This window comes from Lycorma delicatula, chromosome 1 (assembly GCF_047948215.1).
Source record: "Lycorma delicatula isolate Av1 chromosome 1, ASM4794821v1, whole genome shotgun sequence".
Classification (NCBI taxonomy): domain Eukaryota; kingdom Metazoa; phylum Arthropoda; class Insecta; order Hemiptera; family Fulgoridae; genus Lycorma; species Lycorma delicatula.
Window position 1 is genome coordinate 391883541 of NC_134455.1, and position 15805 is coordinate 391899345.

Consider the following 15805-nt stretch of genomic DNA (forward strand, 5'->3'; position numbering starts at 1 on the left):
TATCTTCTAGTACTTACATAATAATAGATTGAGGTATTACATTGTTTGTTGTATATGGTTAGCTGTATTTGTAAATGTATCATGTATAATTTGTATTATGTTTTGTACTGACTATTTAATGATCACATGTAAGAATCTACATTGTGATTTAACTTAATTTATTAGTATGTATATTATGTATATTTACGTATATGTATATTTATGTACTTATAGTATGATATGACTATGACTGTGTGTGTGTGTGTGTGTGTGTGTGTGTGTGTGTGTGTGTGTGTGTGTGTGTGTGTGTGTGTGTGTGTGTGTGTGTGTGTGTGTGTGTGTGTGTGTGTGTGTGTGTGTGGGCGATTTCATTCTAACTGGTGGAATGATTTATTAGTTATACCAGGGAGGGTGGATAGCCAGGGGTGGAGATTTAGTCGTTAATGAGCAGGTATACATACGCTCTTCCTAAAACCTAGCGGGATCTGATTAGTCACCCTGACACTAATTTAGCGTCTGTAAAATGGATTTCTCACCTCTACACAAAAAAGCCCCCAGAGTAGGATCCGACAGGCCCGGCTATGCTGTCCCTGGGTCTTCACTCCGGAGCCGGGACTCTATGCCAATGCCTTTAACGGGGACCCCGCCAGAATTCGGTCTTCTCCGCTCGGGTGTGTGAGAGTCTTCAAGACTCATCGCTACCGCCCATTCGTGAAAGCACGTGCGATCGGCAGCTGTGCAGAGAGCTGTCCTGTCCCTCATCCCTGAGCACCCCGACCCTTCTCCTGAAGAACCCTCGCTACGAAACCTTCGAGGGCATAAAAAACTTGGAGCTCTGTAACATGGTGTCGTTGATATTCTCCTAGCTGAGCGGTCCGGTAATCGCCGAGCAAGCTAGGCGGTATTCATCCCACTGTGAGCGCCAGAACACCTCGTGTTCCGGGGTATCCGGGTAGCCACAGTAAGGGGAGAATGAAGATCCGTCCTCCTGTTGCAATACAGGAAGGCGTGGAAGATCACGTGGCAAGTCAAGAATTGCCTGAGCCTGTAGTTTAAATAACCAATCTCCGACCGGACCACGGCTTTACATCCGCGATAAGTTGGTGCGTTCACCTACCCTTGGTGGGGGTATTCCACCTAGCTTGACAATCTTGAACGTGGTCTCATATATGTCCCCATTGGGCACTCCCCGGTGCCCCAACACTCGAGCATCTGGCAGCTGCTGAAGAGGTTGCTGCTTCGTGATCACCAGCACCGCTTCTGTCTACACCTAGGCATATGCTCATTCCACTTTGAGGGTCATGCGACGCCGTACCTCTTTGAGATCCAGCTGTTGCGTCTTACGGCCATGGTCCTCTTCCACGGCGGAAAGCCATAGAAAAATGTTGGTCAATAGAAAAATGGACAATGTTAGAAAAATCTAACATGGACCATGTGTCTACACTGACCACGTGTGCATACAGCCTTCTTTTCGATGCTCGTGATACCCCGGTGTTCGAGAGTAACCTTGCCAGACGCTGGACCATTCGTTCCGCCTTCTAATCTCTTTCCCTAAGAGGGTGAAAGATTGATTGTGCTCAAGCCAAAATCCCATGTGCTTGGTGGAGTTCCGCTACTGGACCACCTCCCCCTCTATTTTGATCGCAATGGTGGCCAGCATTCGTCTCCCAGTCAGAGAGAAGATTACATATTTTCCTCGGACAGCTGCAAGTTTTTTCCGTCATCCATCTTCCAATCTTATCAATAGCTGCATTCGCAGCGTTTTCCATCTCCTCCAAAGTCTTCCCCACCACCACAAGGGCCAATTTATCAGCGTCGGCAAAGGGAGTCACCGTGAGAATTCCGTGTAACGTAGCCGAAGTACCTCATCATAGACCACATTCCAGAGTGTCCCAAGACAGAGTCTTGGAACACTCTACGCGTAGACCGGAACCACAGCTCGTTATTCCCCAGCCTGTGTACAAGTTGTCAATCCTCGCTATAATCTTCAACTATTCTCCTCAGATAGCTACTAACGCCCAACCCCCTCAATCCCCGTAAGATAGACTCCCAGATGAGGGAGTTGAATGCGTTCCGCACATCAAGATATATTACGTTTGGTGTAAGCCTGTTCCTCCAGGTACCGGCCACCGCCTTGTCAACTATCTTCATTACTGCATTGACAGCATCAACTGTTGACCTTCAAGGCCGAAAACGTAACTGTCGATCGTGGAGATCTCCGTTACGCTGAATTTCTTTCCGAAACCTTACGGCGATCATCCGCTCCAACAACTTAGTAATGTTGTTTACCAGATATACAGGCCTGTACGAAGACAGAGAATCCTCAGTTTTTGGTTTTCTGATTAAAACTATCCGTGATGTTTTTTCAGGTTTCCGGGATGGATCCTTGACTTTAAACGCCACTTAGTTCCGATGGACCTCTACTGGCACCTCCTACATTTCCATCAAGATTTGAATCACCTCGACTGGTATTCGATTTGGACCCAGGCTCTTGTGCTACTTCATCCGCCTGCAGCCCGGATAAGCTCTTCAATTCTGAAAGGCGGGATGTGATCAGCCACAATACTTTCCCTAGGCTGGGTTTCCCGAGCGGGAAGAGTGCCGTAACACGAGTCGGCACTTGCTCTTCCCGGTAGTACGAACAATGATCTACCGAACCGCTTAGTAACAATTTGGAATCCTTTACTCCACGGGTCCTCATTAATCTGCTCGTACAGATTCCTCCCACACCGTTTCATAAGCAGCTTTTTTAATCTGTGCTCCTTCAGCAAACGTTCCTCTGTCACAGTCGCATATATGTCACGCTAAAGAGTTTACATTCATCAGCCACTACATTCATCAGGAGCTCTGCGGAATTGACCCCGACAAAATGCCGTTTAATCCTCTATGCTACATAGAGGATTATCCTAAAGATACATAGCCCGTCTCGGATTAGGCCAACTTCTCTAGAGGTTCAATTCGGTGCCTTGCTCGGGAATCAAACCTGAACTCATCAAATAGTTCCACAGGCTCTCCTTCTACAGTACACTGCTTCAGCTGCAGTACACTCCTTCAGCTGTAGTACACCTTCAGTGCAGTACACCTTCTGTAGTACTCCTTCAGCTGCAGTACACAGCAATATGTTCCTGATAAAAAAAAATTCCTAATAAAAAAACAGTATGGTTTTTTACTGATAAATGTTCAGTGACCAATCTAACATTAATACGCAATCACAGGCAAAACGATTATTGGACGGTAAGAAGAACTAACAGTAACATCTTTGTCGCCAAAATTAAACAATAATACCAAGTCTCCACATCTCCAACACTATCATACATTCTAGTTAGAGGACCAAGAACTACTGGTGACGCTCGAACGAAAACCTCCACTGCGATACAATCATATTCGGGAGCCTTATGCCGTGCCAAACTGCAGATCACCTGTCGCACTTCTACCTCGCGACTTGCCGTCTGACATTCCCTTATTCCTGACCAAAGGAACGCTAGGAATTGCGAGCTGTGAAGGAACGCTTGCAGGATCTAGTGCTATGAAAATATCTAGCCCTCCTTCTGTGGTGAGAGCCGCACGCCAATCGTGATCACCCTCTCGTTGCGGAGCCTTTCTGTCGATTCACAAACTTCTTAATTGCTATCAGATTCTGAGACCACCAACGAGGTATACGTTCCTGGCCAGTGCCTTTAGTAATGGCAGCTTCAGCCGCAGTAACTACCGCAGAGTGAAATTTTCTGCCAGGACATCCAATGGCATGTCGTGAAGGGCTGGAGAACAAATTTTCTGTCTGGAATCCAACAATGAGGAGAATTTTGGCCAGTCCGCCATTGTATGCAGTAAAGTATCCGTTATGGTCATCGCGTAGCTCATCCGCTATTTCAAGAATTATCAATCGAAGATTGCTAGAACAGTCATCGACCACAGAGCAATGAAGGATCCTGCCAGAGATTTCTCTACCAATGATAATATCAATATTTGTACCTGAGTAGGCTCTTCGTTTGTCAACCATATTGACGTAAATAGACAATTGGTCTGCAACATTAAAGAACTCAAAATTTTTCTCCGTTATGAAACTTTCAATTAAGTTAACGCCATGACCAGTGATCCCACTTTGCCAGAAAAGCAACTTCGCATTAAGATCGGTAGCGATAAGGATTGGACCATTACTCACAATACGAATGATCCTATCCTATCTCGTTAAATGTTCCTCAGTGGGATCCACGTTTTGGAAATATGAACTAACAACTGGAAGGTTCTGTCCGAGAATGGCAAGTCTGACCACAACATGTTGCGCGTCAGAAACCTGCCATATAAAGACACTATCAAGCGACTTCCTGCACAGAATAGCAGACATTCAGGTATGACCTACACAAAACCTTTTTCAGCTGTGAATGCCTAGCAGATTACCCCTAATTACTTATTTTTTTTTTTTTTTTTTTTTTTTTTAGGGCGAAAAAAAGTTGGACGTTATCATCGGCCGGAAAATAAATAAATAAATAAAAGTAATTAAAATTGTTACGTAAAATTAAAACTTAAAATTACTATCACAGGAAACAAAATCGCGAATGGGTGTAAAGGGCCCATTCTCGGATAACAAAAACACTAACTTGTAACTTAAATTTAAATTAAAAACTATCATATTAAAAATAAATAAAACTTAAAACTAATAAGAAATAAAACTTAAAACTATTATGTTTAAAGTCTTACAACTAATATCACAGACGAATTTAAAAAACAAAACAAAAAAATAACAAAATATGGATATATATATATATATATATAAAAAAAAAAAAAAAATTCCGATAGGGAGTGTAAAAGGCTCGCTACTCGGATAACAAAAACAATACATACAATTACAAAACAATACATACTAATTACATTTTTTGTATTAACCCTATACTACGTAAAAACAGAAACATCCGGTTTAAAACCTCCTTATCATCACGCAAGATACCACGGATGTTACTAGGTAGTTTAAATTTGCGACGTAATGCCGCATAACATACGCAGTCCACGAGTATGTGGTGCACAGTCACGCGGCAGTTGCATCTTGCGCATAGAGGTGCTTGTCCTCTTGTAAACAGGTACTCGTGTGTGACCCTCGTGTGTCCTATCCGCAATCGACAGAGAACTACTTCCTCACGCCGAAGTTTTCTGTATGAGGAGTCCCATGGTAACACAGAATCTTTATTCTGACGGAGTTTCTTATCAATGGTAGCCATCCACTCACCTTGCCACCTTGCTCTTAATAATTGTTTTACATAGTTAATGAAATCAGACGTAGCAACTCGGGTGGTGAAAGGAGGCTGGTTACATGCTTCTTTGGCTGCGGAATCTGCATATTCATTACCTGGAATCCCTACGTGGCAAGGGACCCAGCAAAAACTTAATTCTGTGTTGCGATTATTCAACTCAGCGATTGCGTTGTAAATTTCAATGACGATAGGATGTTTAGAATAAAATGATAGGATGAAAGGATGATAAGATGATGGATATGTTGTTAAGGCTTGGAGAGCACTACACGAGTCACTGCAAATAAGAATTTTAAAACACACTCATACACATGACCAAATAGAGAGCATGGTAAACCGCAGACTTACCATGTAAGTCTGCGGTTTACCATTCTCTCCTTTATTTTACACAAAACGCTTGTTAATGAAATAGGGCGGTAGCTTGAGGGGTTCGTTTGGTCTTTACCAGGTTTTAGTAATGGTATAATAAATGCTACAGACTAGCCTGGTGGGAAGACTTGTTCAGAGAATAAACCGTTGAAAATATTCAAAAGTTGTTGTAGTGCCGAATTAGGAAGGTGTGAAAGCATGGAAAGGCGAATGTTGTCCGGTCCTGGGGAAGTGTCCCGTGAGTTTTTAAGTGCATGTAACAATTCTTTAAATACGATAGGAGTGTTTAATTCACCAACCGAATCACCAATGTTTAACGATAATACTTCTATTTGTATCTTGTAACGTTGAAAAACGTTATTATATGATGAGGTGAGAGACACCGAGCGGAAAGATTTTGCTAGACTATCATCAATAAGACCAAGAATAGATTGTTTCGGTGATCCGAAAATTGCACGAATTTTCTTCCATACAGTAGACGTGGGAGTAGTGCGTGAGATAGTGCTAACGTATTTCGTCCATGAATTCCTCTTAGCGTCCAAAAATACTCGACGGCACACCGCTCTATCCCTGCTGTATAAATTTAGATGTTCTGTTGTAGGCCTACGATTTTCGTAGTGCCTGTCGTCGATTCCTAATAGCATATTTGCAATTATCCTTCCACCATGGAACGAAAAGACGTCTAGGATTACCCGATGTTTGTGGGATATATCTGTTGGCATTCTCAAGTATCATGGACGTAAAAGAAGAATATTGGTCGAGGATGTTCGTTTCATCGTCATACTGAGATTGGAATGCTTTATGGTATCCGTTCCAATCTGCCTTTTCAACAATCCATCTCCGTGGTCTTCTTTTAATCTCGCAGTCTACACCGAAACCAATAATAATTGGTCTATGATCACTGCCGTGAAAGTCATCACAAACCGACCAATTAAAACGAGGGAGCACATTCGGTGAGCATATGGAGAGATCAAGGTTAGATAGAGTACCAGTTGATAAGGACATGAATGTGTGTGATCCATTGATCAGTAGGCAAAGGTCAAAATCTTGTCTCAATCTGTTTATCATATTTCCTCGAGTGGAGCAGAAGGTTGAGCCCCAGGAAATATGATGGGCATTGAAGTCTCCTACTATTAACGATGGAGATGGTATTTGTGTGAGGAGATTTGAGACATCTAAAGCACTGAACTCAGTGTTCGGTGAGAGATACAGATTGCAGATATGGAATTTGAAGGAAATAGAGACCTTTACTGCAATAGCAGGTATGGTTATTTTAGTTGAATTCTTGTAGCAGACACCCCATTCTTCATGAAAATCGCTACTCCACCACTCTCCCTACTGTCTAGTAGGCAGTCGTATCTCTCACAGAAGTATCCTCTGAGTGTAATTGGGTCATGTTGTACATGTTGTAGAAGGTGAGTTTCTTGGAAACACATGATTAGTGGATCATGCGTGCGCTAGTCCTCTAATATCTTCAATGCGGGACCGAATACCTCTAACATTCCACTGAATAATGTTCATAAGTGTAAAAAAATAAATAAAAAAATTAAGTTTTGGAAATTATATAAAAATTAGTTGTAGGTTATTCGGTTTTTCTTTTTTTGTATTTTTTATTTTAAAGAACTCCGATGCCCTAGGGTCGGGTGGTTCTTCAACCATATCCTCCAGTATATGAGGTGATGGTGGAGGAGATTTATTTGAATTTGATGCTGCAGTTGACATCCCAGAGGTGGTGGTTATGTGGGTTCACTTTACGGGGAGCTTATTAGGTGGCTTACTGCCAGCTGTGATAGTCGCTACTCGTGCCGGTACGACTTTGGGATCAGGAACTTTCGTGTGTATCACACTGTTGGATTCACTAACTGCGACGAAAGACGTTTTCTTCATCTTTGTCAGCTCTGAGATAGTGGCTGTAAGTGAAGCTACTTGATCAGAAAGCATCTGAACAAGTTTTTTAAGCTCATTGCAGGATCCACACTGCTGATTATTGACATTTGTTTAGATGTAGCGGTGGCAAAAGATACATCTGGTTTAACCAGGATCCGAGAATTATTTAACTTTTTGTATTCTCTTCGTGCGGCCGGGAAAGATAACTTTTGCTCCGTACAGATTTTGAGAATTGCCTTTTCTGCTTTAAAGATTGGGCAATCTCGGGAGCGGGCTGTATGTGGACCACTGCAGTTTGCGCATTTTTCACTTTCTTCGCAGTTAGTGTCATTGTGACCTTCTTTAGCACATCGAGCACAAATCTCAGTTTTTGTACAAGATGTTGTAGTGTGACCAAAACCTTGGCATCTGAAACATCGCCGTGGGTTGGGTATGAATGGTCGTACCCGAACCGAGAGGTAACCCACTTTAATCTTCTCTGGTGGAACAGGGAGATTAAATGTTAATATAAGAGACGGTGTCGGTTCTTCTGTTCCGTTCTGCCGTTTCATAATATGTTTCACACCAACAACATCTTGGTGGCAAAGCTCGTCAACTATTTCATTGATATGTATATCTAAAAGGTCTCGACAAAAAATTACACCCCTGCTCGTATTTAAAGTTTTGTGGCTTTCAGCACTTATATTTATACCACCCATATTACGGAGACGTAAGATTGATCGACTGTTCGTCGTTGAATGTTTCAACCAGAATCGATCCGTCGCGTAATTTCCTGATGTTCTCCGGGGAGCCACTTGCACCTGTTACAGTTTTATTTATTAGGAAAGGTGAAACCTTTTGGAGGGTGCCACCTTCCTGACTATTTCGGAGAACAACGAATCGAATATTTTTAGTGTTCAAGTCTAAAGATTTGTAGTTCTTTTCCATAGGACTTTTATCCTCGTCAGACAAAGCTGATCGATGTCTCTTCGCAAGAATTAATTTGGTGGTTTTTTCAGATGGACCACCAACCATCTTGGGATTTAATATAGGATCAGAAATTTTCGTCCCACGAGTACCGGCGAAAAATGGACTACTCCAGCAGAGCGCACGCGTACTGGAGCTAGAGCTAAGTACAACTGGGTTCGCCCTGGTGCCCAGAGGACATCGTTCAAGACTCACTACGTAGAGCCATTCACCCATCAGCACAATTTGTTCCCACCTTGGGTTACGGTTGCATTTCGTAAGATGTCGCAACACCACCGAGTGTTAATGTAAGAAATATCAATGTAGGATGTTGTTGTGTAATTGTGTGAGTGTGTATGTTGTAATTTATGTAGTGTTCTTGGTGTAGTATATGTGTATAATGTAAAGTGTTCTGCAGCTCACTGTATAGTGGCCCTTATTACTTATGGGTGCTGCAGAAGCACCCATATGAAATATGGCTCTGTGTCTCTACAACCTCACTTAACTCAACCTGAACTACATAAGGACCTTGGGCATTAATTTGACCGAACTTAACCATATAAGGAATCGAAGGACACCTCAACGACTTTTTTGAACAGCCACACTTTTCACTAACAATTGGTTGCTCATGATTTTTGTGCAATCATTTACATTTTCATAGGCCGAAGCCTCGGACCTATGCAATTAGTCATCACGCTTGTGACCCTCATCACCACAATGCGGACACACAAAACCAAATTAGAAAATTTATTCCCGTGATCACATCTGCAGCACTTGAAACATCTTTGAACATCCACGTACTCTTTTCCTTAGCAGGACAAAAAATCGATAATCAATCTGCCTGCAGACGTAAATTTTTTAAAGAGGCTAGAACCCACTTTCAAAACTCCGGAATATTTCTGAGTATCACGCCTGCACGTCTTAAAGAGAAGCCTTCAGTCTCTGCGGATGGCGGGTTCATCCAAATCAGTGTTCTGTTCTCTAATGATGGAAAAGACATTCTCATCGGTAAGGTTACGGTCAATATCATACACAGTGGACCCACGGTCAATATCAGTGTACCCACCCTATCTTAATTTGTTCGTCTGTCAACGGCTTTGCGCATGTTGGCTTCTGTTAACCGTGGCCTTTTTAGTTTAGTCATACGCCGGTAGCACCAACGTGATTTTAAAATCCTCTGCCTCTCCTACTACTTTCGCCATTGCTGATGAATTTCTTGTTCGGAGATCTTGATCTTGATGTCCATGTACGTGGACAACTGCCGTCCTACCTCCTTTTTGATTAATTATCAACTTGGAGGCCGGCCACTTTACTATGCAGAGTGCTCTTCAATTCCTCCTCCTCTGCCTTCTACACCTCTTTGATACTGATACACAGCTCTCCGTATGACATATGATGACATATTCTCACGAATATGTCATCAGCGCTGATGTTTACTAGGAAGCACATCTGTGTGTGCACGTAAACCGGTTGATGCGTACTGTCATTTAAATCGGAGGTTTTTATAATTTTTAATCTTTTTCAGTTTAAAATTTTGGTTGTAACAATTACAAGATTTTTTCTATTTAGTTTTCTACTACTGAAGATTAGTTTTGTTTTATTTTTTATTCAAGAGTTTTCTTTATTTTTGAGGTTTCCAAGATTTTTATCAGGAATTTTTGTATATATGTATGTCGTAAAAAATATTTAAAATTGTTTTGTTTTTAATTCATGTAAATTATTCGGAATGATAAATAAAGTCAAAGGTATGAAATTTGATAACATTTGAATTTCTGGGAAATATGTTGGTGACTATTTAATTAATAGAATACCACATGTTAAATTTATTTTCAATTTACACCTTTTATTTTACATATATAAACTACAAACTGTATATAAAACCAATTTTAAATGTAAATACAATTTAAGAGTTATTATTAATTTACGTGTAGGATTCTGGAATATTTAAATTCACTCTTAAAGACATAAAAAGCCAAGTTAAAAGAAATACTTCAAACTAATTTTTTTCATCAATTCCTGATATCATAAGCTTCAAATGTACGGTTTCTGCCAATTCAATTCAACGCATTGTACAAAATGCATCTTGAAACTATCTTCTGGTAAAGAAATTTTACAGATATCCCCCCCCCCCCGTACAATAAACAAATTAATTCAGTATCATTATTAAGTCTATATTTAATGTTAATTTAAAACGGAAATCTGTATTTCCACTACTACATTGTCTTTTACCAATAACACTTAACATCTAATACCTAAAACCTAAGAAAGAATTCTGGTCTACTGAGCCGGTGAAAAAATTTTCAATTATTTCCGTAGTAAGATTGGGCTACGTAATCCTTGTTACGTAGTAAAATAGTTGTTAGAAAACCACTTAATATTTAAACAAATAAAACTAAAAAATTCTTCTTTAAATAATTTTAGAGTAAATATTGAATAATTAGATTATAAATAAATAAGTAACTATGTTTACTCACAGTGTGAAAAAGGAAATTTTTAGAAGGTCAAACGCACTTTTTAAATTCCTGTAATAAAGTAATTTAGGCTATAAAAAAATTTACTCATTTTCAATTCAGGCTCATTGGCCAAAATTTGAAAAAATTCTTTGCGAATAGAAATTAATGCTTAAATTTTCCAATTCCTTAGCTCATCCTCATCATTATAATCCTGCTCACTAGAATATTATGCTAAAGAATGCTGCAGTACTTTTCTAGTGTTTCCAGTTTTCCTCACTCATACTTTCCAAGAAGAAAACAGATATTTATTCTTGTTTGAACTCTTATTAATTGTTTACTTTAAAAAAGGATAAATTTCTTATTAATTTAACAGAAATATTAAGGAAGAATTTAACCGACATGAAGATAAACTATTACATTAAAATAGAAATATCCACAAAGCATAAATAAAAAACTGATGAGTAATAAGATGAGGTACCAAAAATATTTAATCTAGTTTTTAGATATATTTTGTACGATTAAAAGCATCATCGCAAAAAATATCGGATCATTAACTAAAGCAACAAGAAGAGTTGAACTAAAGAGTTCAAGAATCATATGAAATTGTCACTGAAAATATATTTCAATTATTTGTTGGAGCAATATGTTATAATCGCGGAAAAAGCTAAACAAAAAATTATAATTCAGCCAATACTGTCAAAAATAATCAGGCATTGAATAATTAATAAAATAAAAAAAAATATGCTCCAGTCCTACTGGTGGATATAATATCCCTAAAGAATTATTAATATTATTTAATAGTACCTATATACGACAATAAGCGTATTATGTTGTTTTACAGTAACAAATAATAATAGGAATTGGACTCTCGTGACTTTTTAATTTATTTACGTGTGGAATGTTAGTTGACTTTAATAAATGCTGTACAATTCTTTACCCGACTTGTCATATTATGAACAAGTTCAAGTAAAACATTACTATCTTGTCTTACTTATTTAAATTATATAAATGAATTGTAAAATATTTAGATAAAAGTTAGAAGATGCAACTGAGGGTACAATAGAAATATCATGATACAAATTAGAGTTTTTTGTGACTGAAAGCTAAATTTTTACGCGGGTCTTCAACTGAAGGAGTAAGTTGCAGGTCTGCAATATTTTGTAATAATTGCTCATTAGCTGGTATCAAAAAATACATTCCTCACGCGACTATTTCTTTTAAGTATTTTTTTTAGTGTAACATGATGTTTGCCGTTACTCGGAAGATTGTTTATTTATTTTCCTGTTATAAATACGTACACTTCCATGTGAATTTCATTCACCATAACAGTTTTAAGAAGGAACATAACATAACAGTTTAGAAAAAACTGTTAAACAATTTAAAAAAAAAAATTATAAACAGATAAAATTAGAACTGATATAAAATTAGGATAAAAGATTCACGATAATATTTTTTCCGTGCAAAACAGTTTCGAAAAGAGATGTTAATCTACAAAATAATACTGAGCCGTTAAATATTTTACGCTTTCAAGTATTAATTTTGCCTCAATATTCACAGTGAGTTGAGTGCTAAAAAAAACCTAATACTATACTTATTGTATGAAGACGATGAGCGTCTTGGGTGTCGTTCCATGTCAACTGACGACACACATGTAGACAAAATCAACACCCTAGTTTGGTCAAATTGACGGCGACCATCAGAGAAGTTCATTGAAGTTCTCAAACGTCTGCGGAACGCTAACCGGCGGAAATGGGCAGAAATGTGGAAGAGTGGTGACTGATTTTTTTTTATCATGACAACAGCTTCAGCCCATTCAGTCCTCAGAACTCGTGAGTTTTTGGCCAAACACTCGATCGCTGTTTTGCTCACCCTCAATACTCACCTGACCTAGCTCCTTGTGACTTCTTCTCGTTCCTAAAACTCAAAAGGCCTATGAAAGGAAGAAGATTTGAGATGATTCCCTGATTGAGGCAAATGCGGCGAAGCAACTGAAGAACATCACCAAAGAAGCGTTCCAGGACTGTTTCGAAAAGTGAAAACACCGTTGGGATAAGTGCGTGTGTCGGGGCGGAGAGTACTTTGAAGGGGAGCCAGACAAGTAACTTCTAAATAAAGTAGATTTTGTTTTATGACGTTAGTCTACGTATTTTTTTGAACAGACCTTGTATCATTATATACAATACATTTATATACATAAAATACAATACAATACATTATATACATGCATTTAATTAGGTTCACTGTACTCGATAGCGGCTGATTTGGATTTTTATGCTAAATGTAATCAAACGGCTTGAAATAATAAAAAGATAATCGATTGTGAAATAAAACTACCCGTAAGTTTTTTTAGCTTTATTAAAAATCAAGTAATTAAGCTACAACCTCGCCGATAAATATAGTGGGAATATAGAGAATCAGCGCAGGTGGTAAAGGTACATTGTTGTAGCTGACTGGAAGATCTAAATATTCAGTCCTACTTATTCAAATTAATAATCCTTCGTTACAGAGCTCGATAATTCACATTAAAATCACGACACATTATTGCGTTCAATTTATTGACAATTTCAAAGATTACCAATGGTGTATGTATTAGGGTTTTAAAAGTACCAGAAGGAAATCTATGCATGATCAATAAAATTGATTTTAGATTATAACACTGAATTGGACAGCATTCAATATTAATTTCTTCCATGAAAATATGGATTTTTCAACTTTTTTGAGAAGGTAGTCTTTAACAGAAATTGAGATTCCCCGATTTTATATGCAATTCTACAAAATGATTCAGGAAGTTTATTATTACGTTGCTCAGAAATATCCAGTGTTCAGAAAAAAAAACCATGCAAAACCCGGTGAATCGTTGGAAAAAATATTTCAAGTTATTCGGTTTATTTCTTAGACGTGAATATTTATACGGAGAATCTTAGTGGGGGTGGCGCAGGCGCGCAGACTGTTCGGGAGAGCGGCTGTGTCCGAACACAGTCATCTTCGGGACATCTGCAGAGAGGACCCAACTCCGACAGTTGTAAGTAAGCGGCCTCACGCCGTACTGGACGAACCACCGTGATGGTGCGGTGCGGTAGCCGAAAATCGACAAACCAGGCTTAGGGGCCTCCATATCGCATGAGCCATAAACGGAATAGTGCGTCAGACGCGTTTCCGGGGTCGCGAGTGAATAGTTTTCGCGAGTTATATAGTTTGAAGACGTCAAACACGGTAAGTCGCGCATAAAACAAAAACGCGGTCAAAATTTTTTTTTTTCTCCGCGTGTGTTTTGTTCTGTTTCTCTTGTTTCAGAAACGGGAGAAACGTGGATGTGGAACGACTCGTCGTGCCGTCTCATCCTGCCAGTCGAAAGAAAAGTAAAAATTAATTAATTTTTTTTTTTTTTTTTCGTGTGTGTTCTGCTTCTTTTGTTGCAGATACCAACAGCCACCACAAAAACAAATGGTTTCTTCACTGCGGCCACGCGGTCCCCCCAACCCCTTCTCAGACACACGTGTGTCTGAAGGTTAATAATTACGTGGAGTGAATAATTTCTGTTTACTTCTTTCCAGAAAATCGCCTCCCCCAAACCGCGATCGCGAGTAGGTGTCACCATTGTAAGTTCCCTATTACCTTCCTTTCCTTTCAAGAAAGAAGAAAGAGGGAACGAGCCCAGCAGCCATCAGCTCAGCAGTCGCAAGCCCAGCAGCCACCTGCCCAGCAGCCACTGACAGCACAGAAGAACGAAGAAACCTGCACTTTCCCCCGTTCAGCCCTTCGGGGCCTCGGGAATTTCAAGGTTAATGGTATGTAACTTCGGTTACTACCAATTCTTGGAAAGTGCAGGCCAAAGAAGAACAAAGAGGTCTTCGGAAGAAGAAGAGGGAGAAGATGAAGAAGAAGAAGAAGGAAGACCAGCCACTCGTCTCAACATCACGGACTGGAGTCCGGAACAGAGCCCAGCAGAGATGCGTCCTGAAGGGCAGCCATACCAGAAGCGGATGAAGAGCTTCTACACAACCTCTCCTTTTCAAAACTTACAAGAAAGATAAAATAACCCAGCAATAGCGACTCCTCCGGAAAAGGGGACGCATTGCTCCCTCCTTACAGGTAGTGCCCCGTTGTGGCGTATTCCTGCTAGCCTATTAAAAAGTTAGCACCGAAAGGACTTCAGTGGACCGTCTGAAGGGGAATTACGTCGGGAGGACAGGCTTTATAAGCCTAGCCTTCCGCGGTCGGCCCGTAAAATGGGTTCGATAACGCTGGTTTAACAACGGATTGGAATGCAATTAAATCCGTCCTTAAAACACTAAATAATAATAAACAAAACTTGAAAAAATTAGACCCGCTATTTAAAATTAACCCTTTTAAAAAAAACAAGCCCGATTAGAATGATCCAGCAGCAAGGGACTCTGTCCAGATTCTGCGATGGAGTAGGGAGTAATAAACTCCTGCCAACTTTGCATTCCATTCCATTCCAGAGAATCTTAATATTCTTGATATTAGTCTGTCTAAATCTAATAAGATTTATTCTGAACCACAGTGATGAAATTTCAATCCGAATCGTAAAATTGAGAGCACGAGTTGATAATTGATAGCATGTTACGCCTTCGGTACAGATAACGGTTTTATCCAAAGCAACTATCGAAATTCTAATCGAGTCGGTTTTTTCAGTTGGTCTGAAAATACAGTAAGATTAACGCGTTTATAAAAACTCATATAAATTGAATCCCGACACAGATATTTTGATCGGATAAGGTGATTGTTCTAGGTTACCAGTACTCCAAGAGATACATGGATGTACCGTCGTAGGATTTCCCATCAGATAAAGCAGTTTTTTAAGCATATTATTTTTCATATCTTCCTTTGTTTACTTTTTTTGATTAAATTGGATCCAAATTTTTTTTTAATTTCATGAAATTTTCTCTTCTGGTGGTGTGTAGTTTA

General features: G+C 39.5%; 1 protein-coding gene across 9 annotated transcripts in view; it reads right to left on the reverse strand.

Annotated features, from left to right (window-relative positions):
* LOC142317360 (uncharacterized) overlaps nt 1–15805 on the reverse strand; it is a 418387-nt gene that overhangs the window by 106650 nt on the left and 295932 nt on the right. For 6 of the 9 annotated variants that reach the window (XR_012754719.1, XM_075353851.1, XM_075353855.1 and 3 more), the window contains exon 4: nt 10898–10945. The exons of the other annotated variants lie outside the window; for them this stretch is intronic. Coding sequence is in view for 5 of the 6 variants with exons in the window: in XM_075353851.1 (XP_075209966.1) it covers nt 10898–10945 (48 nt within the window). In the remaining variant the exon portion in view is untranslated. The remainder of the gene's footprint in view (nt 1–10897; nt 10946–15805) is intronic. 9 annotated transcript variants of the gene reach the window in all.